Raw genomic sequence first — 27,973 nt, forward strand, 5'->3', positions numbered from 1 at the left:
TCAACCAAAAATGATCAATTCTGTAGTAGCATATTTTCCCCTTTCCTTCTACCATGGTCCAGCTTCTTCCTGGACTGTTGGCCTCTTAAGCGAGCTGCACTGAACTACCTTTTGTACCTGGTGATTCTCTCTCTTAGTAGTTTTTTTTTTCAGGCCAAATATTTTCTTTTTTTTTTTTTATAAACTACTTTCCCAAGAATGTATTAGTTTAAAAAAAACAACCAACCATTTAGAAGGTGCAGAGGTCAAAGAGTAATTTAAGGACCAATTCACTAACTATGTGGTAACAGTGGTATGTGTTTGTCAGAGGCCACATTATTTCTCAACTCTGCCCAGTTGCATCCTGTGGGTCCCACTCCTCTCCAACTCCAAATTCCCAATCTGACTAATGCCAAGAATGACAGAGACTTGAATTTGGAGCATGGCATGATTGTAGCTTTTATTTTATTTTCACTTTTTTTCTTTTTTAAATGTTCACCTTAACAACTTGGGGGATTGATCTCTGGCCTGAGTCAATAAGGACAGCAGAAGTGTCCATCAGGCTTTGAGGTTGCTGGGGACTCATCTGTAAAGAAGCAATGACATGACAGTGACTAAGGCTACAGACATCTCATTACAAGTGCATTAAGTTGACTACAGCACCTGGAAGGCAGGATGAACAAATTTCACATGCCAGGCTTGCTACTGCGTATTACAGCTGTTCCTAAAGCAACAGCTGAAGTAAGCGTGGCCACACAGTTGTGCTTACCAGACTTCACAACTGGCAGGCAAAAATAGCATAAGATGAGCTGACTCGCACTTGCTTCTTTTAAACCCCCTTTCCCAAAGGAGCTATTGGCAACACAGTTGGTCTAGCTTCTGCTAAGGGCTATCATCTGAGCCAGGAAGGGTGGGCTGTGCCTGTGTTCAACAGACCTATTGTCTCCCTCAGCAATTCAAAGTCTAACGGGGTCTATTCCCCAGTAACATGCATTAACTTTAGTGAATAAGGCCCAGATTAGACGATATCATAGGATAAGTGCAAAGGGCTCTGTAGAGGGGAGGATGTGAAAGGAAACCCAAGACTTCAGCTGAGGTCTATGGCTTTGCGACAACTGGGCAGCTAAGAACAATCAAAAGGTCTCATCTGCAGCCATAATTCTATATTTCTATGATAAAGCATCAGATTTACGGAATGGCAAAGTATTCCTTTAGGCAGAACATTTACCCTGCAACATGCCTCGGTGTAACACAAGCATTTATCATAAGGGGTTGCCATTTAGAGAATGCAGGTAAAAAAATCTTCCATGATAAAAGCTCATTAGCATATACCTGTTCCACAATGCAAATCTAAAAAAAAAAAAAGTTGCTTTCAAATCTACAGTGGTATGCAAAAGTCTGGAACCACTTGTGAATTTTGCATTCTTTCACCTTTCTGACTTTTCATTTTCTTTGTTGACCTAATAGATTTGTCTGTGTACTACATTATAAGGAATACATTTGACTATTAGAATCAACTTAAGATCACTTGTTTCTAATTTAAATATGGCTACTATAACTTTTATAGATCATGCTTCAAAACTGGATCAAGACTGGCCAATAAGTACATGTTATTTCTAACCACTCAGGAGGCTGAATTCATCAGCCAATCACAGTCCAATCATCTAGGTAACAGGGCAGCAATAAAAAGCACAGGCTTTTTGGGTTTCATACACTTTCAGCATCAACCATGAACAAGATTCAGAATCTGACGTTGGAGGAGTATGTTCGTGCATCAGTGATGAGCGAGGAAGGATTTTTGTATCACCAGCAAAGTCGGCTGCAGTCATAGTGCAGTAATAATGATTGTACAAAAGAAGAAAGTGATGGGTTCAGTGGTAGACAAGCCTCGGTCCGGTCATCCACTGCATCAACATCACACCAAGACCATGCAATCAATGTATTTCATTGACCAATCGTAAGTTGACTTCGCCTCAACTACTGCATGAGTGGTCAGATGAGTATCATGTCAGTGTCAGCTCATCAACAGTTCATCACCAGTGCCTGCAGTTTGGTCTGCAGGGCTGCAAAGCATGCAACAAGCCACTGATGATTGATGTCCAAACACGCAACCGTTTGAAAAGGCATGGAAGCACTGAAACTCAACATTTGAAATGTGTGAAAAAGTGTTTTTCAGCAATGAAAGCACCTTCTGCCTGTTTGGTAACCAGGCCCACACCTAAGTGAGGAGGCTTCCTGGAAAGAAGTTGAAGCCTGAGTGCCTCAACCTCACTGTAAATCATCCTTTGAAGGCCATGATCTAGGGCTGCATGGCTGCCAGTGGCATCAGACATCTGCACATTATCGATGGAATTGTCAACAGGACCCAGCACATCACAATACTTCAAAAGTGAACGGTGCCATCAGTTAAGCAGCTGTTTCCAGGCCAGTTCCTGTTCCAAGATGACAATGCACCGTGCCATCACTCCAAACAGGTGATCAACTGGAAGTGTCACAACAACATCAAGTCAATTGACTGGCCTGTCCAATCTCTGGCTCTGAATCCAATCGAGAACTTGTGGCACAAGAGACATTCAAAATGTGAGTTGATCGAGTCACTCATTGCAGCCTGGAACCACATTGTCACCCATGATCATCTCATCAAGCCGGCTCACTCAATGCCAACATGGTTCAAACAAGTAATCAAGAACAGACAGTGACCTACCAAATACTGAGCCATCACAACACACAAAATGGCCTTTTTCAAGGCCACTTACATGAATACGAAGGATAGAAGATGCCTGGCCAGTGAAGTATTTACTCGATTTATGCAGAAAAATTAACATGGTAACTTTAAGGCCAAGTTAGAATAAAAAGTTGATTTTAATAGCCAAATGTATCCCTCATAATGTGGTACACAGACAAATCTATTGGGTCAACAAAAATTAAAATAAAAGGTCAAAGCTGAAAGAATGCAAAAATTCACAAGTGGTTCCAGACTTTTGTACACCACTGTACCATGGAACTGAAATTTCAAGTGGCTCTGCACAGTTTTCTATTTAAGATTTTCAAAGACTTCAAGCCAGAACTTTGCTTCATCTTGATACAAGTTGAAATATAGGTACACAAATTTGCTGCTAAAATAAGTCTGGGAAAAGGTGTTCTCTCTTTTCATTAGCTCTGAGAATTTATTGGATGCGGGCAAAATCGAGGCAAAACAGTTCTATGCTCTGAAGAAGCAGTATGTTATTGTGTTCAGTCTCATGTAAAAAATATGTTCTTTACAATCATATTTAAACTTTATACATGTTGACAAAATGCATCACAAATAAAACTAAACAGTGTATTGAACAAACAATATACAAGAAAGAACAATGTGTGCGTGTGTGAATTTCCTGCTCTAGAAACATTAGAGAAGTTATTGCAGGGGAAAATTTACAACGCTAAGGGGCACACAGTCTTAAAATATAGCTGTGGTTTTACTGAGCCACATACTTGCACTACAATAAATTTTGTGTTAAAGTCCTAAGATCAAAGCTTAAAACAATGAAAACGTTCCTACCATGTCCTTCTGTCATGGCAACAGTTGAACAACATTTTAGAAACAGTTCTATTACTCAAAAGGCTGGCTATAGGTCTACACATGAAACTGCAGCTATATCCATCCCCAGGGTGTACTCCGTTCATCATTGATAGTATGGCCTGTATCGAGTTTGATCAGGATGATGTGGTCCAGGAATTGGGGCTTGAGAAGGTGGAGGGCCTTGCATTCGTGGAGGTGGTCCCCTTGGAGCAGGCCACATACCAGGGCTCAGGCCCCCAGGCTGGGTGAAAGGAGGGCTGAGAGTTCCTTGATCCTCACTGAACTTCGGCAATGAATTAGGATTATAGTGATGAGGAGGGGGCGCATTTACAGGTGGGCCACCATGCTGAGGGGGAGGTCCTGGAGGAGGATGATTCATATATGGAGGCATCTGGGCAATAATATGTCCAGGGGGAGGAGTAATTGGTGGTGGAGCAGATGTCATTGGTGGAGGTGGAGCCTGGCTGTAAACTATATGAGGGGTAGCTGCTGCCTGGGGAGGATGCTGCATTGGATGGCTTATTGGCGGAGGTGGAGGAGGGGGCGGTGCATAGTGCTGCTGGGGAGGCATGATATGATGAGGGTGGGTTACCACAGGTTGACCCGGGTATTCAGGATGATGGTGAGGAGGGCCTGGGGCAGGCGGAGGTGGCTCTCGAGCCCCAGAACTCGAATCATCCTGGATAGGGACAGTTATCAAATTGCTATGCTTTCTTATAGAAATCCGAAACGTGTCCTGATTCACCGAACGAGGTGGTGCCATGGTCATCTCAGCTGGGGATGCCCGAATGTCTTCATGCGGTTGATTGTAATGCTCATGCGGCACATGTTGGATCGGAGGTGGAGGCATCAGGATGTGTGGCTTTGGAGGACCATGACTCATATGGTGCTTATCCGGCGGCATTATGAATCGATCTGGAATTTCTGCAGGAGGCGGTGCTATGGGTGGGTGAATGGGCTCAGGCTGAGGCCGTGCAGCTGGTTTTGCAGCTCTCATGTGACGGTGATTGATATGAGCCTGCAAGTCTCGCTGAGACAAGTATGTTCTCTTGCACCCCTGGACAATGCTACACATGAAGAGAGAGCCTCGCATACATTGCTCAATTCGCTGAACAGGGTCATTACAGCTAAATAAGAAAAGAAGAACATGTTACTTAAATTCTAGTCCTTTCTGGATAATTTGGGGGATGGTAGAACAGGACGCTTGCTTCTACTGACAAAGTCCGCAGCTTTCAAATGGAGTCCTACTTTATAGTGAATGGATGAACTATCAATATGTTCATTTTCTATAAAGCAAATACATAAAAACACCTCCAAAAACAGAAAAAAAAGGATGTTTAAAAGACAACCAAACAAAAACCCAAATCCAAAAATACTACCGTATATACTTGAATATAAACCGAGATAACCATTTTTCCCCCATAAAGGAGGAAAAAAGGTTGACTCGAATATAAACTGAGGGGTTTATATTCAAGTGCCCTGCCTTGAACCCAGCCCCCCTTTTCCTCCCTTTCCTTCCCAGCCCCCGATACCCACTACAGACTTACCTGAAGCCCTGGTAGTCCAGCAATGAGCCAGGACAGGAGCAATCCTTCCTGTGCAGGTGTGTAGGAAGATCACTCCTGCCCCGCTTCACCACTAGACCACCAGGGCTTTAAAGGTAAAGCCCACAGGGGTCAGGGAGGCAGGGTGGTTTAGAGTCGGCTGGGATAGGACGCGGAAAGGATCGTTCCCGTTCCAGCTTACTGCTGGACCACCAGGGCTTCATGCAGGCCTGCAACAGGTCTGGGTGGGGACAGGGTGCAGACCAGAGAACATAAATATAAACAGACCCCCCTCCCCCCATTTTTGGGCCAAAAATCTCTGTTTATATTCAAATATATAAGGTATATTATAGAAGAAATTAGCTCAAAAAGTTATATATGTGAAAGAAAACCCATTGGGGTTATCTATGCAGTCCAAGGATTACAACTATTTAGACTCACATATGAATTTAAATCATAGAGCCCTCTAAGTATTATAGTGTATTAAGTGCTATGTTACAGTGCCATAACAGCACATAAAAATAAAAAAATTCACCAAGAGTCAAACAAGCTCAATATTTTTAGTGATAAAAACAGGTGCCCCATCTTCTTATGAAGCTTCCAACAAAACTCAGCAAATTGGGCTCTGGGGACTGTGAACCTTGCAGATGATGATTTGAAAGCCATCAAGTGAGCTAAGTATACAGGCAGTCCTCGGGTTAAGAACAAGTTGTTTTTTTAAACCGTTCTTAAGTTGAATTTGTATGTAAGTCGGATCCTGTACAGTATACAGTCTATAAAAACATTAAAGAAACCGTCCTCAAAATAAACTACTGTAGTTTAAATAGAAAGAAAAGATAGTAGGCTAACACTTACTTTTGGTTTTCATCCGTCCCACTGTTCCCTCTCCACCACCACACCCAACATTTCTCCCTATCATCTTTCTCTTCCCCATGCATCTGTACTTCACATCTCTCCGACCACCATGTCCAATATTTATCTCCCTCCCTATGCCCAACAATTCACCGCTTTCTTAATTTCCCCACGTGCACCATCTCTTTCCCTCTCACTCAGACACTCATGTCCAACAATTCTCCCTTTCTATTCTCTCCCAACCTCAGCATCTCTTTCCCTCACTCCTTCCATTACATCCTATGTCCCAAGTTCATGCTTCCCTCCCTCCATTCTGTCTCAAATTCATGTGCCCTCCCTCATTCCTTTCTTCATCCATCATTTGTCTGAAGTTTGTGCTCCCTCCCTTCCTTTTGTGGTCCTAACATGACCCCGTTTCTCCCTTCCTGTGCCAACATGCTAGCTCTTCCTCCCTTCCTTTTGTGGTCCTAACGCGACCCCGTTTCTCCCTTCCTGTGCCAACATGCTAGCTCTTCCTCCCTTCCTTTTGTGGTCCCAACACGACCCCGTTTCTCCCTTCCTGTGCCAACATGCTAGCTCTTCCTCCCTTCCTTTTGTGGTCCTAACGCGACCCCGTTTCTCCCTTCCTGTGCCAATATGCTAGCTCTTCCTCCCTTCCTTTTGTGGTCCCAACACGACCCCGTTTCTCCCTTCCTGTGCCTACATGCTAGCTCTTCCTCCCTTCCTTTTGTGGTCCTAACGCGACCCCGTTTCTCCCTTCCTGTGCCAACATGCTAGCTCTTCCTCCCTTCCTTTTGTGGTCCCAACACGACCCCGTTTCTCCCTTCCTGTGCCTACATGCTAGCTCTTCCTCCTTCCTTTTGTGGTCCTAACGCGACCCCGTTTCTCCCTTCCTGTGCTAACATGCTAGCTCTTCCTCCCTTCCTTTTGTGGTCCCAACACGACCCCGTTTCTCCCTTTCTGTGCCAACATGCTAGCTCTTCCTCTTTCCCTGCCCCAACGCGACCCTCTTCTTCTCTTCCATGTCCCAATGCGACCCTTGTTGTCCTTCCCGCTGTTCTGTGTCCCAAATTCGTGCCTCCATCCCTCCTTCCCACGGGTGTTTACCTCCGCTGGCCAGCTGCCTCCTACCAACCACATTTCTCTTTGCAAAGCTGCAACCAGTGGCTTCTGCACGTGGCCCGCAGCTGACCCAAAAGCCTTCCCTCTGATATCAGAGGGAAGGCTTCCGGGTCAGCTGCGGGCCTTATGCAGAAGCTGCTGCTTGCGGCTCTGCGAAGAGAAGTGCAGCAAGGAGGAGGCCGCCGGCCAGTGGAGGTGAACACCCACAGGAGGGAGGCACAAATTTGAGATGCAGAACAGAGGGAAGGACGACGAGGTGTAAGTTGGGACAGGAAGGGAGGAAGGGGGGGTGTTAACACAGAAAGGGATAGGCAGGACCCTGGTTCGCAAGTACGAGTCTGATGCAAGTTGGATGTTCTTAACCTGGGGACAGCCTGTATACTGTATTTGTGCTCTGTTGTATCACTAAAAATATTAAGCTCATTTGACTCAGTGTGATTTTTAAAAAGTATGTTGTTATGGCACTTGATGCACCATTTCCCTTAAAGAGGGCTGTATGATTAAATCCATGAGTTTGGACCCTTAGCCTGCATAGATGACTTAGACATTCATATAAAAGCCTTTCTTTCACATATAAAGGCCAAGATACTAGCCCACTAGGCCAAAAAATTATAACATAGTATTTTACGAAAATTTTCTATAAAAGAATATTTGCTATCACTTAGTTTGACCATTTCTCTAATTCTCCCAAAACATATTTTGGCATAAGAGCTCAAGTTACCAATAGAGGTCACTATTTTATTTCCTCTCTGTTATAAAGAATATAAATCCACTTACAATACAAATAAAATAAAAATCTGAACAAAATTAAAAGCACTTGTACCAAATGTGATATGTAATAAGACAGGAGCAAATGCACCAAAACAAAGCTATTTTAAGTCCTACTGGAACACTGTACCGTGCTCTGAGCAAAAGAACTTCCAACCTGCTTACCCTGGGCATATCTTGTCTCCTTTTTTTTCATGTTGACTTGCGCAGTCGTAGCAGAATACGTGCTTGCAAGGGATCTGGGAAGGCAGAAAAATCAGCACAGTTACAACTTCAGCAACTGAAAATTCATAAAATACTTTCACAAGGTCCAATAAAACTTTATGGGCTCCTTTTACTAAGCCGTATTAGGGCATTAATGCGCGGAATAGCGCGCGCTAAATTTCCGCACACGCTAGATGCTAACGCCAGCATTGAGCTGGTGTTAGTTCTAGCCACGCAGCGCAGGTTTAGCACGCGCTAAAATGCTGCGTGCGCTAAAAACGCTAACGCAGGTTAGTAAAAGGAGCCCTATGTAGACTAAAAAATTTATTGAGCTATAAACTTTCCAGTTTAACAGGCCACTTGGTCACATGTGTTCCTGTCTATTTTCCATTCTGTAAATCAGTGGCTCCCACACCTGTCCAGGTCATCAAGCCAACTGCAGTGAATATGCTGGAGATAAATTCCCCGAGATTAAGCCAATATTGTGGAATCAGCTGAACTGCCACCAGTTTCAAAGCCCGCAGCAGTAGAAAGAAGAGAACACTTGATGCTTTCCTGGCACCAGCTAAGGAATAGTGGTGCAGAGGGGGAGGAGGGGTGAACGCACCTGGCATTCAGATTAAACTTTCACCTTAGCCAGGTGTCTGAGCTTGTAATACCCTACTCTGAGGTGCTTCACCCAGAAATTGACTAAATTTAGGGATCTGTGCTGCCTTTCTAAAAACTTCCCACTGACACCGATTCAAGTGAATGATAGTACAGTAATGTTTGTGCCTAAGCTGCACTAGAAATAATTAGCATGCATTTACATACTAACTGTGCAGTGGTTTACTTCCAGGTTAGTGTGGAGTTTGTGCGTACTACAATACTTGCTCACAGTGCATACAAAATCAGATTTGAGTAGTTATTACATCAGGTCCTTAGACTGTAAGCTCTCTGGTGCAATGACACTTTTAGGTTCAATTTTTTTATTAATGCAAACATCAGCAAACACAACGCCATGGCACCCCAAGGCTGCACAGAACAAATAATGATGCATCATATGCAATAATAGAACAAATATATACAGATGAAGAGTAACAGCAACCAAACTCCCCCCCCTGTTCCTACTCTACCGAGGGCAAGCGAGACTTATGGGGCGGAAAGTAACTCCGAGGCCCTGGACTCTTATGAGCCCCGAAGATGCCACACCACACCCCTCTCCCACCGAAACCCACATATCATATTACTAAGTACTAGAACCTTTCAATACCCCCCCACCTTCCCTCCCCAATCCCCCCTCCCCTCCCCCCCCAGTGGTACTCTCCACCCCGCCCCACCAGCACGCACCATTGCTCTCCTAGCCCTACTTGCTGAGCACCCAGATTAAGGCACCCATCGTAAAACCGCACTGCGACCCTTTGGATGCAATGAATGCAGATATGGCTCCCAGATATTCAAGAACAACATCTTTCGCTTCCTAGCTCCTCCGGCATCCCGCGCCTCCCAGGTGGCCCACTGATGCAACTGGTTTCGTCATGCAATGACATTTTTAATGTACCTGAACTGTAACATGCCTTAAGCTTGGGTTAGGAAAAGTCTGGTAATTGAACTCAAAATTTTTAAAATGTTCTAAATATTAATTAATATTTAATTTACAAGATGAATACAATCAGTGCAATATAACATTTTTGATTTTTGAAATCTTATGACCACCTCACTGAATTTCCCTCTTTTAAGCCTCTTTCTGTGCCTCTGACCACTAAAACCTTCTTTTGTGGTTACAAATGCATTCCCTTGCTCTTACCTCCACAGTCACACACTGCTTCTGCCTGCAAACAGTAAGTGGGGAGCATCAGCCTTGCCAGACGTGCTCCATGTGTACAACCTCTTTGGAATACAAGGTTTTTGTTCATTCCCGAACAAAGAAAAGTTACAAATTGTATCAGCAAACAACTTGCAGCTCCAAATGGGTCATTTATGTAATTATTTGCCCTTGTGCTCTCATGTACGTGGGTTGCACTATTCGCCAAATTAAGACCAGATTGGTAGAACATCGGAGTAGAATCAATATGCAAGTAACTACAGCTCCCATGGTGCTCCACTGCATGGACAAAGGACACACTTTTCAGGAACTCCGTTGGGTGGTCATGGAAGGTATACCCGGCACATATATTGGGAATAAAAAAAGCTCGTATTCGTTTGTGAGAGCAGTACTGGATCTTTGAACTGGACACGGTTGCCCCCTATGGATTAAATGAGAATTTTGAATGGGGAGCAATATTATAACTTTTTGCTCCCTGTTCGGGGTCGGATGATATCATTTCCAGTTTGGTTTAAGTAGCAACGTTTTTCTGCCGCTCAGCTCACTCACGCTTTGAATGATCGAGCTTTTGGCTGCATGGCACGGAACACAAGGCTCCTGAGGAAGGGATTTGCCCGAAACTAGGCTTAGTTGAGCCTGGGATATTTCTCCAGTGAGGATTGTCCAATAGAAGCTGAAATAATCAAGGACTGGACACACTGAATGAAATTTGGATTGATACATTGAATAAGATTTGGAAGAAATACATTTGCCATTGTGGAGAGAAGTACTATTTATTCTAAATGTCGAGGAGACATTTAGTAATTTATTATCATAGGATTAGATTCACTAGAGGGACTCCTATATATTTAAAATCACTTAAAGTACTTTTGCGTTTAATCACACTCGTGTAGGCCTATGATGGTGTGGGCGTGGCTTGCAATAGAGCCTGCTGATTGATTAAAGCTGGGATTTCGCAGTGACAGTAGCCCCTATAGCTTAACAATCACACTGAGGCTACACACACATTTATTATTAATATTTAAGAGAGAGATTTATTTATTGTATTAAGTGGAGCGTCTCTAGTGACACCGATTCTTTCACAAGTACTTCGTGTTATTTTGCAAAATTCCTCAAGCATGCCTCCTGAATCCTACACTGAAGGGCCATTATTATGCAACAAGCAGAAAGTATTCAGGTCTGGGAATGCAACTATCAACAGGCTGGGACCCCTTTGAATCTATCCGGCTTAAAGGGTACAACGATCCTTACCATACGTCCATAGATTTTAACAGGCAATCCACACTTATCACAGAAATGGACAGGCATGTCATCTTTTTCTCCCAGGAGGTTTATCTGTAGAAAAAAAAAATTTGTTACCTAGAATTCATTCAGAACTCAATGAAAACCAGTAAATTTTTCTAGAAAACGTGTAGAAAATTTTGAAAAATCCACATAACATTTTGCTTCTCATCATGCATAAACCCTCTTTGGTTAATAAGCTCTCTGCCTGCTGAACTGTCAAGAAGCAAACTTATTGCATACTGCCTGGCTACACCTGCATAAAAATATACTCACAGATAGAATAGAAAAAAGAAAAATGCTGACGATTCTGTTTGTATAAATGTTCCTGCTGCCAACCACCCCTTTCCAGATGCTGCTGCCTTACATAACTGCAAGTTCTGCCTGATGGTTAGGCCAGCCCCAAAACTGCATCTCAGGCAGTATCAAATAGTGACATTATGGAAATCCCTGCTTCGGGTGCGATTGCATTCTGTGGTGTGACATTCATCTTTACATAGGGACTTGTATTCAAAACCCAAGTCATTTAAACCCTTACAAAAGCATTTCTTAGCAAGGGAAATCTGAAATCCAAGGCTTTTTTTTTTCTCATCTTGTGTCAATGCAAAGTCAGGACAACTCTCTCAGCCTCAGAAATGCCTTGCTGGGGAAAGAGAATAGAGTTTAAGTTATGTGAGATTTTAGTAAAGAGTACAAAACTTGTGTTCAAACCCAAGAAAGAGTTAACAGACTAGTACACAAATTTAAAAAATATATTATTCATTTATTGGGATTTATTTACTGCCTTTTCATGTAGAGATTCAACCAAAGCGGTTTAAAATACATTGAATAGTAATCAGGTACTTTTTATGTAGTTCTCCCCAATCATAGCACACAGTACTCTAAAGTTTGGTAATCTTGCTATGAGTAATTTTAGAAGTATATGCTCAATCATCAGTTTAACCCAGGGGTAGGCAAACCTTTTGACTCGTGGGCCACAATAGGTTCTGAAATTTGACAGAGGGGCCGGACCAAGAGCAAATGGATGGAGTGTTTGTGTGAATTAATAAAAATTAAATATAAACATCATAACATAAAAGGTTTTGATCTTTAAAAGGTAGCAAAGCATGAAAACGAATGTACATGATCATCTCTCCCTTCCTCTCCTTCATCCCAATTCTTCTTCTTTCCTTTCTCCCCCAAGTCTTGCTCCTGTAGTAAAAAAATTGCACCCGTATCAGACTCAGCATCTCTTTCCCAGCTCCTCTTGGGCCTATTTTACCTTCAGGAGCCAGACTGCTATGATGAAGATAGAAGGAACCCAAAACCAAAGCCTGAGACCAATGTGATTTGAAGAATAAAATTACCAGACAACAAAAAGGTAGAAATTTTTTTTTATATTTTGTGATTAGAATATTTCAGATTTGAAATACAGTATGTATCCTACTAGAGCTGGTATTAGACATAACTGGGAAGTGCAAAGCCCAGGCAGTGCTTCTTTAGCTTCCAGCTGGCTTAGGGCTCTCTCTCTCTCTGACCAGAGGGCAGTTGCCCTAGTTGCACTCCTCTAACACTATTCCTGCCTTGTGTGATTGAAGTATTCTGTTAGCTTGATTTTTCTATGTAGCATTCTGTAGTAATTTGGTTTGTTTAGTTTTCACAATAATGGAGGGGATATTTGTGAAGGGAGGGGAGACAGGGGTTTTGTTGATCCTTGCTCTCTATTTGTGTTTATAAAATGACAATTGTACAGAATAGTCTCTTTTTATACTTTAATAAAATAAATTCAGTATAAAATCATAACTACTCGAGGCTTGTGCGGGTGGTATCTGACAGTTTGCAGGGTAGGAACGAGGAACGAGCTTGCAGGGATGGGGCAGGGACAGGGACTGAGACGAGCTTGGTGATAATTTTTTCCCCCGTGTCATTCTCTATCTTGTACTGACACAATTATATTACGAGAGTCAACTGAAATGTTTCCGGCCTGACCAAGAAAGAGAAAGATTAGCATCACAATTCTATAGCTGTCCAGCAGATCATATTGACAAACATTTATGGCTAGATTTTTAAGTCAGTCTGACATCTAGTTTTGTTGTGTCAATCTTTTAAAGTGAACAAACTGCTCCACTTTATAAAAAAAAAAAAAGAACAAAATTGAGTATCACACCATGATAAAATTCCTTCATTTGAAGGGAAAATCACCTACTGAAATTAAATCTAAGTTAGAGGCAGTGTATGATGGTGCGTCTCCTTAATTTTCAATGGTGAAAGTGTTGGCTGCCGAGTTTAATCTAATCCTTAGGTTTGTATACCGCATCATCTCCACATTCGTAGAGCTCGACGCGGTTTACAGTAGGAGAAATAGGAAGGAACTACAACAGAGGGTTAGAGGTAGAAGTGTAAAGAAAATTTAGAGGACTTGGGATGCCAAGATATAAGAGTTTCTTGATTCCTAAGTTGGAGGGAGACTTACATTTTTTGAGAAAAGCCAGGTTTTCAGATGTTTGCGGAAAACTTGGAGAGAGCTCAAGTTCCGAAGAGGGGAGGTAAGGTTGTTCCAGAGCTCAGTGATTTTGAAGTGGAGGGAGGTCCCTAGCTTTCCTGTGTGGGAAATGCCTTTTAGCGAGGGGAAGGATAGTTTTAATTTGTGGGAGGATCTGGTGGTATTAGGGTTTGAGGAATTCCAAGAAAGAGGGATAAAGGGAGGGAGGATACCATATAGGATTTTGAAAGCTAAACAGGCGCATTTATAGTGGACCCTGGCGAGTTTAAATGTGGCCGGACAAGCATCGCTAAAAAATGCTTCAGATGTCCAAAAACAGCAACAACTGACAAAATGGTTGGTAAAGTTTACTTAATCATGATGGAAGATCACCGACTGGCTCTAAATGAGATAACAGAGGCTGCTGGAATTGTACCAGAATGTGTACATACCATCCTACATAAATATTTAAGCATGAGGAAGTTGAGTGGCGATGGGTGCCGTGTTTGATGTCAACCAAACAAGACATTTCGAAAACATGCCTTGAGCATTTTAAGTGCAATGAGAACAACTTTTTGTGGCGTTCTGCGACTATGAATGAAACTAGGGTTCATCACTATATTCCCAAGACAGAACAACAATCCAAGCAATGGACCACAATAAGACGAACAGACTATTGGCTGGGAAAATGATGGTGACTGTCTTTTGGGGTTTCCATGGCATAATTTTTATTGACTATCTGGGAAAGAGAAAAACCATTAATGGCGAATACTAAGCTGGATTTTTACAATGTCTAAAGTGCCAAAATCAAGATGAAATGTCTTCATTTGGCCAAGAAGAAAGTTCTCTTCCACTAGGACAACACACTGGCTCACACATCAACAATTGTGATGGCGAAATTGCATGAATTGCAGTTCAAACTAATTCCTCATCCACAGTACTCTCTCGATTTGGTCCCTTACAACTTCTGTTTCTGAACCTGAAAAAATGGCTGTCTGGGAATAAATTTTCTTTAGATTCTACAGTCATAGATGCTGTAAATTTTTCAAGTTTAGACATTTTGAATTTTTCTAAAAGCATGGAAAGTCTGGAAAAACATTGGAGCAAATGTATTACGTTAAAAAGGAGAGTTATGTTGAATATAAATTTAATTATCCTCCCAAAAAATGTTGATTTCTCAATTAGGAAGATACAAATTACGGTTAAAAATTTTTATAGGCTATTCAGAACACAGCGGCAAGACTGATTTTTCATAGACAAGGTCACCCCTTGTCAAGTTGCACTGGCAGTCTAGACAGTCACAAATTAAATTTGTGAGTTATGATTTTTAACATTCTTTACGGTTAAGCTCCTGAATACATGTCTGACTTGATTAGCTTCTCAAATGCTAATAGATCAAAGAGATTATGGGATCTTTTATCGATACATTACCCAAATTCAAAAGTTGTATTCTTCAGGTTTTGTTTAGCAGCACATATTTAGAATTCTCTCCTGACTCAAATTAGGACTCTCAAGTCCTACATATTATTTAGTAAAACTCTAAAGACTTACTTACTATGTTAATTCTCTTTCATTAACAATTTTATTACATTAATTCATTCAAATGGTTATAAATCCCGGGGGATGCCTGGTCTCCGAGATGAGATCCGCACCCCCAGCTGTCAGCAACACACAAGCCTCATCACCTGCAGCATACTGTTCTCGCACTCTAGATTCAGCAATTGTTCCCTCACAGCATATACCCAACAGATATCAAAAACACTAATCACCAAACAATAGCATGCTTGTACCTTAAAGTCCCAAAATATGTGGCCAGGAAATCTTCTTTGGTTGCCAAACACATCCCCGGTTTTGCAATCATACCTTTCATCTTCTTTATAGTTAAATCCTTTAGGAACAAAGGGGAAAACACATCAAAAGTGTCTGTATTCTGCTGGAATTTACAAAGTATGTTCTCCTTTAACTATCAGACTACAGAGTGAGACATTTCTGAACAGTTTAAGAGGTTCTGAACTTGGTATGAACAATACCACAGAAATTTCTTCAATCTGTACACATAATCAACTGTTAGGAATAACCTTACTTTCTGAATACATCACCACCAGATTTAAACTAAAAAACTCAGGCCAGAATGTAATAAAAATGATAACTGTGCTAAAACCATTAAGATATAATACTAATCAACAAGATGAAATTATTTGGTTGCTTTACATTTTTCTCTTGCCTTCCGAGTTTCCTACCTATTTGAAACCTACCAGAACAAGAGCTACAGCACCTGTCTTTTCACACTACTAGATCCACACAAGGTTAATCATACAAAAACTGGATAAATAAATGAATGAAAGAATCTCAGAATTGCCACCTCAAGGATCGTAGCGACATTATCCTTATAGAAATTGTGGCATGGGTGTCTTTCATGGGTATCTTCATATATTGTAAAGACTTTTTTTTTTTTAATCAAATTTAATAATTATTACTACTCAAAAATATTTGATTATAATTTTTTTAAATCTTTTTGTATTTTCTCCAAATTTTTTTATACTATCACTCTACTTGTGCATATTGCACCACAAAGCACAATTCATGGTCTCAACCAGTATTAGCGGTCGTAGATAATTGTATTGCTAATCATTGTACTCATTTGCAATATAAATAATTCAGTGCTGAAGATATATAACTATAACTCAATATGAGAAAGATTCAACATCATATCAAAGTATCAACTGCAAGAGGCCTTCTTCACTCTCTTCTTTCCATTAAAAAAAAAAAAAAAAAAAAAAAAGAGAATGCCTTAATGGCTAGAAAGCCTTTTGGCTTTCTTTTTCTCTTTCCTTTTTTTTTTCTCTGAGGAGATAAGAGGGGAGAGCTGCGATGGTGCAGGAGCGGTTGAAGAAAAAACTGACAGGACGAGGGGAGGGGCTCCAAGTGTAGGGCATCCTGCACATGCTCAGTAAGCTAAAAGCTTACTATAGCTAGGGGAGAGCACCAACACACAGGCTAAGTCAGAGGACTTCACCAACAAGTGTGCCTGCATATCCTCTGGTTGTCTGGATTTACCCAGATGTGACAAAAGACACAAAATACTAGAAAAGCTTTTTTGGAATTGAGACAAAAGTTTTATCATTGGATGCAAAATTTTTACTGGCTTACCCATGTAAATGTAGTATAAAATATCTGGGTATAACCTATGTTTATTATCAACCAGAACATGAGAGCTTTTATTGATTTAAAGATGTTGTCCATCTAAATTTCAAGCTGCTATTGCTATTTAAAGATTATATCTGGGCTTAATTTGTGTTATAGCCTTTCCTATGCCCCCTTTTTACAAAACCATATCGAGGTTTTTAGCGCCAGCCGCAGTTTTGTAAAAGGGGGAATGGTTTCCATGTACTCCCTTTTACTGTATATGTGAAGGACAAAGTTGCATAATATAAAAGTTAGATGTCATTTATTTTTTTTCTACCTTAAACCAATGAAACTATTGACCTCATGCAATATCGAACATGTGAAACACCTAAGACCAAGACATAAGAGACATACACACCAATAAATGCAACTGGAATACAACAATCTAGCAAGGCAATATACCCTTAGGTGACACAACTTTGCTTTAGCAGGAATAAGCTTGCCAGCCCTTACCTTCCTCACCAGCTTGCGCTTTTGAAGGCATCCTGTTCATGGTTCTCGGTGCATGAGGGGAAACTTTGGCTTTGTTGTTTTGTTTTGAAATTAACTTTATGGGGATTCGCCTGCGTACATCCAGGCCACCCAGTGACCCTGAGCTGTTGGTGCCTTGCAAATCATTGTCTATTAGAAAAAAAAAGAAATAAGTTCATATTTCATTATCATGGTAGATGATATTAAAAGGTGTGTGAGAGGGTAAGTTTAAACAATATGGACAGGGGACGGTATTCAGAATGACTGTGTTCAATTAGCCTGGCTCTTTTCCCAAGCCTTTATTGCAGTGTCCTGCAAACTTTTCCAGCCGGTGGCACAGTAAATGCAGTGCCCCGGCTGGAAGGCACCCGGAAGTCGACGCGATGACATCACATGCATGCGTGATGTCATCGCGTCGACATCCGCACATGCGGAGGCCCGTCTTGCCACGACCCCGCCGTTTCAGGGATCCAGGAGGTGCAGGGAGGAGAGACGCCAGCCAAGAGGAGAGTCGTCCACGCCAGCTGACTTCCTACAGGAGGCACATCCTGTAGGCAGGCAGCCGGCGTGGATGACTCTCCTCCTCACCAGTGTCGTGGCACACCAGAAATCTCAGGAGGCACACAGTCTGTGATACACTGCTTTATTGCGTGTAGTGACTGACTATCCTATCCACTAACTCCATTTATGGACTAGCCTGCTGCACACCTCAAATTAAGACCAGTTCCACATAGCTTACTCAACTGTACATTTTCAAGTTGGAGCTGAAAAAATATTTTAATTTAGCCTATGGGTTGAGAGCTATGTGACTGTGGCGGTCTTTGAGTCTTGATTATATTTGAGCAATCTTTCACTTTACTATCTGAGTGTTCCTTTGTTCTTCGACTATTAGATGTGTGACTATCTGTATCTTTACTATCACTTTTATAGTGTTCCTCTCTGACTTTTGAGATTGAGTTACCAGCTTTAACCTGTTTTGCGAGGAAAGGCAGTTTATCAAGTATCTAATAAAGGATAAATTAAATAATTTGCCTTCAATTTAACCACCCATCTATGAGGGTAAATCAGGGTTGAATGGCTTTAATAGAAGTAACTGTGAGCCATTGAACATATCACATCTACATTAGAGTCTTCTATTCCGCCAATACCTTTCAGTTCTAGGTGGATTGCAAAAGAATTAGTCTGGGCATACCCAGTGAAATTACAAGCTAGATAATTAGAAGCATTAGGGTCCAGGGATATATTGAGAAGTTAGTTTGACTTGACAAATTTTCTGAATAACTTGGTTTTTAATTCTCTCCTGAAGATTTTTGTAGATGGACCTTGTGATCAGCAGGTTGGAGATGTGGTGGTCTAGTTTCACTGCTTGGGTGGCTAGTAGGTTGTTATATACTTTCTTACGTTGTATGCCTTTGATTGGGGAGTGAGTGAATGATGCTTGTGTTCTCCTTGGTTAGGCAATTGTTTAGATAGGTTGGACCATCGCCATTCAGGGCTTTGAACAACATGCAGTAGAATTTGTAGAGTATGCGAGCTTGTACAGGGAGCCAGTGTGAGTCTTGAAAGGCAGTGGTAATGCGGTCGTATTTTTTCAATGAGTATATCAGTATGAGGGCTGTATTTTGCACTGTTTGTAATTGTTTTATCATGTTGGCAGGGCATGACAGGTATAGGATGTTACAGTAGTCTAGGAGTCCTAGAACTAGGGACTGGACCAGGAGTCTGAATTGTTTTTTGTTGAAGTATTTTCAGATTTGTCTTAAGTTGCACATGACTGCGAAGGCTTTCTGAACTGTTTTGTTGGCTTGGAGTTGTGTGGTGCAGCCTTATCACTATTCCTAGCAGTTTTAAATTGGGTTGCAAGGGGTATGTGATGGAGTTTATTTCAAGGTTTGTTATGGTTGGGGTTTTGGTTTTTTCGAGAAGTAGGAATTTAGTTGTGTCTTTGTTCAGCTTTAGTTTGTGGTCTTTCATCCATTTCTACATAGCCCCCATGCAAGATGACACATTCGTTATATCGTTCCAAGTAGCTGCTGCATTCCTACAGAGAAGTTTTTCAACTGCTCCCAAAGCTAAGTGAGCACTGCTTACTTTACTTCATCATGCTTTAGTCTTTTGATCTCTGGGTCACAGTGATGCATCCATGTCTCATCGCCGGTGACAATTCTCTCTAGAATACACGGATCTACTTCATACCCTCTCAGGAATTGGATCCACATGCTGTTGCTTGTGCAGATCAGTAAGCTGTTGGGAGCACATCATGCACAGACTTTCCTGTATCCCAAGTCATGCATTATGGTTAATGCAGATCCATAGCTGATATCTAAATTTGCAGCCAACTAAGACACCATTATCCGTCGGTCTTCTCTACTCAAGGCATCTGACCTGTCAATGTGCTCATGTGCACGATGTTGACGGGCAACCAGAATGACCTTCGTCGGTTACACCTGTTCTTCCAACTTTAAACCTTTTTACCCTTTCATTGATTCATGGTGCTATGTCCATACTGAGTCAATATCTGACTGCGAATTTCCACAGGTTTCACTCCCTCTGCCCAAAGAAAGCACACTACTGCATGTTGTTCTTCGATGGTGCAATCTGCAATGGAGCGACCATGTTTCTGACCTCTTGACTACACGACTAAAGGCTGAGTGCTGCACAGTGTCCAGATGAACTATCCAACTGGCAATGTACGAGTACATATGTTGCGTTTCACTTGCTCTGTTCCGGTTATTGTGTAATTTAACAATTGCCCTCATTATTTATCCTGATAAATTTGTCCTACCCATCTGGTCTTGTCTGTGTGTCTCAACTGTACTTGTCCTCTCAGCTGCCTATTAAGATGATTCATTTGTTTTCTACTGATGCGAGTCTCATATCTATGCGTGCCAGACTTTAAGAATAAAAAGGAAATTGGGTCATTAGGGCATAGACAGGGGGTAAGCAGAGTGGGCAGACTTGATGGGCTGTAGCCCTTTTCTGCCGTCATCTTCTATGTTTCTATGAATGTTCTAATGTGCCGCCTATTAAGATGTGTATTGTGCCAATATCATGAGTATCATATCTGTTACATGAATGTTCTTCCATGATACTTAGTATGGTGTTATAATAGATGTTAGCAGAATACAAATGTCAGTTACAGTGATGACTTGCATTTTCACTAGCTTCTGATTCCATTGTCCAGGCCTCATCTTTTCCCTATCTTGGAGATTATTCCATGAACTCACCAGCCTTTGTGAAAAAGAAATATTTCTAATGTTAATTTCATCTGCTGGGAAATGAAAATATAGAAAAAATTAAGACTCAGGAACAGAAAGTTGTTTCTTCATGAAAGTGGTGGCGGAAGCATGGAACAACCTCACAAGCACAGCAGTAATGGGAAATTAAGTCAACTTGATTCCTCACGCAGGAGAAGGACTGAAATGTTTATCTTGGCAGAACTGTTGCCACAGCCCTTGTTCTATTGAGTCTCTGTGGACTTATTTCCCCAGACCTGGTCTCTCACCACCAGTCTTCTCTATACATGCAGGTAATACTTGAGTATAATTAATCCCCATGTATATTCATATTTGTAGACCTACAAACAAGGACCATAAATGATCAATTTCAGAAGTTATAATTACAAGATATACAGATCAGCAAAGAAAATGTATTTGGATAATGTAAGGTATCTGTTACAAAAATTTTAAAAGCCAGGGACATTTTGTTCTCTCAGGCATTATTTTTGTTTTTTGTTATTGCTTGGCTTTTGAAAAATTAGTTTACTTTTTATATTTTAGTTTTAAAAATATTTTGTGAATCTGTTACCTAATGGTATTATTTATGTTTATTAAAGTTTATATACCGCATTATATAGCCAAAAGGATCCAAACGGTTTACAATACGTAATATAAACAATTTTGAAAAGAACTCCATTTCAAATAGAAAAGGAAAGAACAGGAGATAATAATTTTTTTTCTTAAATACATAATATTCCATAACAATCAAAATATCAATTAAAAAATTAAACTAATTAATACAGACTAAAATTTTTATTTAAATAAATGTATTGTTTAGCTTACTGTACTTTCAAAAAACAAAGATTACAGTTAATACAAATCTACAAAACTCTCTCTTCTTTTATTTTTTCTTAAATTTTAGACATCCATGTGACCCGGCTGCTGGAATTTTTTTCAGCCTTGTACATGTCAGCAATTCAAAGATCACATGGCATCCCACATACAGAGGACATACTAATGGTGCCTACCTGCAAAGCGAAGCCGGTGTGAGAAAAAACCAAAATAGTATCCATTGTACAATATGATACACTTTTCCCTCAGTATTCGCGGTTTCCACATTCGCGGTATTGATTATTTGCGGGTTTTGGCTTTTAGCTCCTCCCACCCGAATTAGGTCTTCCATGGTTCAGAGAAAAATGTTGCATTTTTCCAAGTACTGATTTGCAGGGTACACAGAGAAAATCACAGATTACCAGCCTCTCTTCAAGAATCAGATCAGTCAAAAGAGACCAAGTCACACGCATTTGTGCTCTCCCCAGTCAGCATGCCTCCCCCCCCTCCTACTGCGACCGAGGTCTGGCATCTCTCGCTCATTCTCAAGCCCCCACTGGTTCTACCTTTCAAACTTGTCTCTGAGTTGGCCGGCAGCAGCAGTAGTATTACATGGGGTTGCTTGCGGCGGCCCTGGAGCTTTCCCCTCCACCGCGTTCTGCCCCGCCGGAAACAGGAAGTTGAGTAAAGAGGGGAAGCGGGATGCGGCACAGGAAAAGTGGTTGCGTCAGAGGGGGAGCGGGGATGAAATAAGGATGGAATAAGGTTGAGCTACCAGAATACGAGATTGATATTCGCGGTTTCACCAAATTGCGGGAGGGGTTTTTTAAAAGAAAACCCACAAATAACCTATCAAAAAGTTATTTGCGGTTTTCCAGTATTCACAGTCCCCTAACCCCCGCGAATACGGAGGGAGAAGTGTACTCAATTTAATGCACACCATCTGCGGGTCTTATCTAGTTCTATTTTCATACCTATCTCAGACTCTAGTGTCGGCACATTCATACTGGACTCACTGCTATGTGAACACTTAGTAGTGAAAGCCATGATAATGCTGTAAAACTAATAGTACTGTATTTCAAATGGATGCGAATGAAGTTAAAAGTGAATTCCAGTACTATGTGTGAACATAAACAAAAATTAGGAACCTTGGTTGCTAATTTTTATCCTTTCCTTCAAATGATGCCAATTTTAAACATGAGCTTCAGCTAATCTTGCTCTTCCTTCCACACTAGCCGGACAGTCTCATTTGCAGTCTCTGGTAGAGGACAGCATGGTGTGGTTCACTTTTCTGATTATTACTCAGATGTTCTCTTGTTGCTAGGCAGTAGCTTACAGTTCTGATTCTGGTTATGTGCAATTAAGAGCACCTCTTGTGACCACAGGTAAGTTTTGATACATTTAAACTGAGAATAAACTACTGCACTAATAACTTATAAACTACAGTTTCCAGTGAATAAAAACTAGGCTGCATTTCTGTCTTGTAACAAACAAATTTCTCAGTTAACAGAAGCCCGACAGAATGTCACCACTATCAATACAGCTACTACAGTTTTCATATTACAGCCCAAGACAGAAATTGCTTAATTCCATAGCAACTCAGATTTTTACTAAGCATTATCTAAGTACCTTATATCTATAAATAGTAATTTGATAATTGGCCTCTAATAAGCCCCAACACATGCAAAAATACCAGATTAAGTATTCTTAGCTACAAAGATTATTCAAAAAAAGGGAAGTGCTCAAATTTTAATCAACTAAATGTAGGGACCCTCCTCTGACCTAATACTAACTTTCCCCAACCTCTCCCTTCACCCCAAACCACTGAACTCAACACCACAGCACTCACTTTTTCAATCCATTACTTCACCATCCCTACTCTCCCTGCATGTATCTCATCAGCAGCGCAGAAAGACCCCCTAAACCTCCCCCAAGTTCACCCGCCTCTTCTTGCTGCTTCTTTTGCTCTGTTCTGGGGATATCACCACAACCTTGATCCTCCCAAAACAACTCCAACCCTACTCATGAGGGTCACATTGCAATGTCACTAATCTTATTTCTGTTCTTCTCATCCCCTCCCCCCCTTCAAGTTTCTTTAAAATTTATTATACCGCCCACTCGAGCCTTCTAGGTGGTGTACAAAAATTCCATAACAATATAACAATTAAAATGTAATTTAATAAAAAACAAACCAAGGGAAAAGCCAATTTAAGGACAAAGATAAACGGGAACAAAAGGGAAGAAGGGATTGGAACTACAATTAATAGAAAAAGAAAACACTTAAGGGGAAGAACAAAAGATTGGGGAACTGAAAATAGAAATATTTCTTGAATCTAAGTCCTCCTTGCCCTTCTCATGTGTCCTGTGGAATCCTTGCTCTGTCTCCATCTCTTGCCTCCATCTATGACCTCATCTCTCCATCTGCTTACACTGAGACCTGGATCTGCCCTGATGACTCTACTTCCGCTGCACCCCGAGTCACGGAGGCTACATGTTTTCCCATATGCCTTGCCTGGTTGGTCATGGAGGTGGTGTTGGGCTGCTACACTCACCCTCTTATAGATTTCAACTCCTTCTTCCACCTCAATCTAATCGTTTCTCTTCCTTTGAAGTCTATTCCAACTGTTTATTTGTTCCTCTGCCCCTCCACATAGCTGTCATTTACTGGTCCCCTGTTAAGTCCCTCTCTTTCTTCCTGACTTTGACTCCCGGCTTTCCTTCTTTCTAAAACATTCATCTCCCTCCCTCATTCTTGGTGATTTCAATATTCACGCTAACTACCCCTCTGACTCTTACTCTTCTAGCTCTAACATCCTTATTCTATCTTCAACTGTGTTCCACCAACCCTTGTTGATGAATTTTAGGGAGAAACTACCATCTGGGGATTAAGACTAACCCCCTTTCTTACAAAGATGCGCTAAGCTTTTTAGCATGCGCTAACTACACGCTAAACACTAATGCGTGCTTGTTATCCTATGGACGCATTAGCGGTTAGCGCGCGTTGATTTAGCGCACGCTAAAACGCTTAGCGCGCCTTTGTAAAAGAGGGCCTAAATGCCTCTTAAATCAGAATCCCAAATCATACTGATCTAGTAACCCAGTGTGTGTCTTAGTTATGTAAAATGCATGTCAAAAGCAGTTTTCAATGAATGTCAAAAGCAATGTTTAATGCTGGTTAAAGCTACTTCTGAGACACCATTGGCACCAACTGTATAAGACTTTGGTGCATGGTATTTTACTCAAGTGTGAAAAGCTGACAGCAGCAAGACTTCAAAGGCAAGAAACATTTTCATTAACTTCTTGGCACATAAAATGGTCCTATTCTTTAAATGAAAGCCAATAGTGCTCATTTTCAAAGCAGATGGATGTCTTAAAAATGTTTTTTAAAAAATCCATATGCTAAAAAAATGTTATAAATCCTGAATGGGGTGGAAAGTGGGTGCATATTATGGAGCGAATACATCTCCCTCCCCCCACCCCAGTACCTTTTTTAAACTGGCATGGGTTGTCCAGCGCAGTCTCCTGCTGGAAGGCAGCCTTTCTGTTGCAGAGTGGCGCGGGACCAGGCAAGAGGTGCAAAGGTCGTGCTCCTGCGTTGTGCACCGCTCTGCAACAGAAAGGCAGCCGTCCAGCAGGAGACCGTGCTGGAACACCGCCAATTAAAAAAAGGTACCAAAGGGGCTGCGGGCTGCTTCGGGCTTCCCAATACCAGACGCACCTATATGTAGAGGAGAAAAAAACAAGAAAAAAAAATTCTGAACCAAATTTTTCCTTCTTGGTTTTTCCTCTTCTACAGGGGGGTGCATCTTATGGCTGGGAGCATCTTATAGACCGAAAAATACGGTATATATATTCATTCTCTCTCTCATGGAATTATTAAAATGGTATACATCTAGGTGCAAAAAGATATTTTTTCAGGTCCTAGAGGGATCACATTTACAAGAGATATAGCAGGGTTTGAACCTGTCTCTCTTGGTTTACAGTCCACTACACTAATCACTAGGTTACTCCTCTGTTCTGCAGGGACATCTGAATGGTCATATTTTTGAAAATGATGCCAGACATTCTATGCCTGGAAAACAGCTATTCATTTTTGATGTTTTTCATGGGAAAATGTTCATCTTGCAATCATAATTGAACAAGAAATAAAGACGTTTTTCTGTTTGATTATGGCTCAACACTGACTTTTTTTGGATTTGAAGTTTTTTTTGAAAATGCCCTTCTTTATGTCCATCAATACATTTACCACATAAAGTACCATACCATTTCTTATATTCTGCAATTTTCTACAAGGAATCATTGCGGCTTACAATAAGACTGGAATCAGTTAACATTAGCAAACAGATTCTAGATAGGGGGTAGGGTAGAAGTCAGTCATTATGAGGGGAAAAGATGTCTAACATTTTTCTGAAGCCTTAATAGAAGGGAACTTGATGAGGGGTAGATTATTCCAGACTTTGTAACCCATGGATTTGAAGGTGGACGCAAATATTATTTTCCACTTAATATGTTGTGGTGAGAGGAGGGACAGCTTAAGGCGTTGGGTTCTTCTTGCATTATGGAATGAACGTGGCATCTTGATGAGTGAAACTAATCCGCCAGAATTGCCATCATGAATTGCTTTATAGACCGTGCCTGCAATCTTAAAAAGGATTCTATTTTTCACTGGTAGCCAATGCAGTTTTCCCAACAACGGACTGGTCCTTTCGAATTTGCCTATTCCGAAGATTAATCTGGCCATGGTATTCTGGAATATTTGCAATCTCTTGTGTTCCTTCTCCGTGGTGCCATAGTACAGGAAATTACAGTAATCCAGGTGCAAGACAGCCTGTGCCACAGTTCTAAAATTAGCCTGGCTCATGAGGAATTGCATTGCTCTTAGTTGTCTTAGCCTGAAGTAGACCAAACTTTTATATTGGATCTGTACAAAGGAGGTAATAAGATAATCCACATCCCACAATGTTTTATTATAAACAGGAGCTGCATGTCAAAGCAGCTCCTGATTGGTGAGGCCCGACTTTAGTACAGGAAGAGGCAGTCGGAGCATACCGCGAGTGATTTCCTTCACTCGCTGGCGCTCCGGCTGCCCTCTCCTGCTGCCCGGTCACTTGTGGTCGGAAAATACTGCGAATGACTGGGACTGCGAATCACAGACCGCAACTTCACGGGGGAGCACTGTATTTGTTTATTGCATTTTATAATGTCTGCTTGTGCTTGAAATTGTGGATGTAAATGTTTTGTACATTGTTTAAATTTAATCGATTCATAATGTTTTAAAATAAACTATTATGTAAAAAAAAAAAAAAAAAAAATGGAGGAAAAAAAACTCAGATATCCATCAGAATTCTTCTAAATTATGGTTAAGACCTATTTTCTTCCAAGTTACCATGTCGGAAACGAGTATACCATGAGATCTGGGCTTATGTTGATTTTTTTTGTTTTTTTTACAGTATACATATTTACACAGACACAGTATTTGAAAATCCCCCTGTAAAAATGGCACATGGGATTTTAAGATAAGTGATGGCTTAAACATATTTCTACTCACATGCTATTAGAATGTTTCAAGTATTTTAAATAAGATGTATGGAGGGTTTTTGCCGATGAACAACAGTCAGTCCAAGAATGTGGTGGCAGGACAGTCTAAGGTTTTCTCTTACTTTATTTTTGGAACTGTAGTTGTGATCTGTTTTTGAAATGTACTTTATAGCATTAGAGAGATCCTTTTAGATTTTGATTAAGCAAAAACACCACAACACAAAAACATTCAAAACTTAAAACAGCATCCCTCCTGACCAGTGTCCTACTTTTCCTTTATGAAGTCCAGACGTTCGATTCTGATCATTTTCAACCCGAAAAGAAACAACTTTTTTTTTTTTTTTTTGCTACAATTGCGTTTTAGCAGGGCAAAAAATGATCCCAAAACTACGCGTGTAGGCCCTGATGATCAAATTAGCCTCTTCTCGCGCCTGAGAAAAGGGTCCGATATGATCCTTAAAAGTTAAACCAGACCATTATCATTGTAGCAACATATTATCGATCCCACATAAAAATTATCCAACCTGGAAAGCCTACATCCCTTTTCATAAGCCCAAGAACAGAAATTCCCACCCTCACATCACCTCACGTGATAGCCGGATATTCTAGCACAGACGCAACAGAAAACACAACGGTCTCACACATGCCTTAGCGACTCGTAAGAGTCACAGTGGGCAACAGAAAGGTGCAAAGAGGCCAGGGAAATCCCGAGGGAGGAGACACACGCATGCAAGGAAAGAGAGCGCGCGCGCACCCTCCGAATCGTGCATTTCCACCCCCTAAACGCCCATCCCAGGCGATTCAGCGAAGGGAAAAGTCAGGGACTGGGGAGGGGACCAGGTAATGAGGAAACGGGCGGTCGCTGACAGGGAGGGAGAGGAGGGCGACCGGATAACGCCGGGGCCCCCACTCGCACGTCCTCCCAACAGCTTCCGACAGGCCGCGAGCCCTCGCCAGGTCCCTTCCCCCCCGTTTCGGGGTCCGGGCTTCTTACCGCTGTGGTCCATAATTCGCAGCGGTGCGCTCCGAGAGCGGAACTCGCCCTGTCCGGCCGCACCAACGCACCAGTCCACTGAGCGTGCGCGCGGATCGGAGCGGAACATGGCGCATGCGTGGACGTGCAGACACCCGGAAGCGGATAAGCGTCTGTCA

General features: G+C 41.5%; 1 protein-coding gene across 1 annotated transcript; it reads right to left on the minus strand.

Moving 5' to 3' along the window:
• Positions 1 to 118: 118 nt before the first annotated feature.
• Positions 119 to 27,973, minus strand: CBLL1 (Cbl proto-oncogene like 1). The gene is made up of 6 exons (XM_033958713.1): positions 27,816 to 27,973; positions 17,217 to 17,384; positions 15,368 to 15,465; positions 11,087 to 11,170; positions 7,993 to 8,066; positions 119 to 4,668 (listed from the first exon to the last, which is right to left on the minus strand). The coding sequence occupies exons 1-6, from the start codon at positions 27,922 to 27,924 to the stop codon at positions 3,645 to 3,647; spliced, it is 1,557 nt and encodes a 518-aa protein (XP_033814604.1). The 5' UTR covers positions 27,925 to 27,973; the 3' UTR covers positions 119 to 3,644.

Source organism: Geotrypetes seraphini, chromosome 9 (genome assembly GCF_902459505.1).
Source record: "Geotrypetes seraphini chromosome 9, aGeoSer1.1, whole genome shotgun sequence".
In the NCBI taxonomy this organism is placed as follows: Eukaryota; Metazoa; Chordata; class Amphibia; order Gymnophiona; family Dermophiidae; genus Geotrypetes; species Geotrypetes seraphini.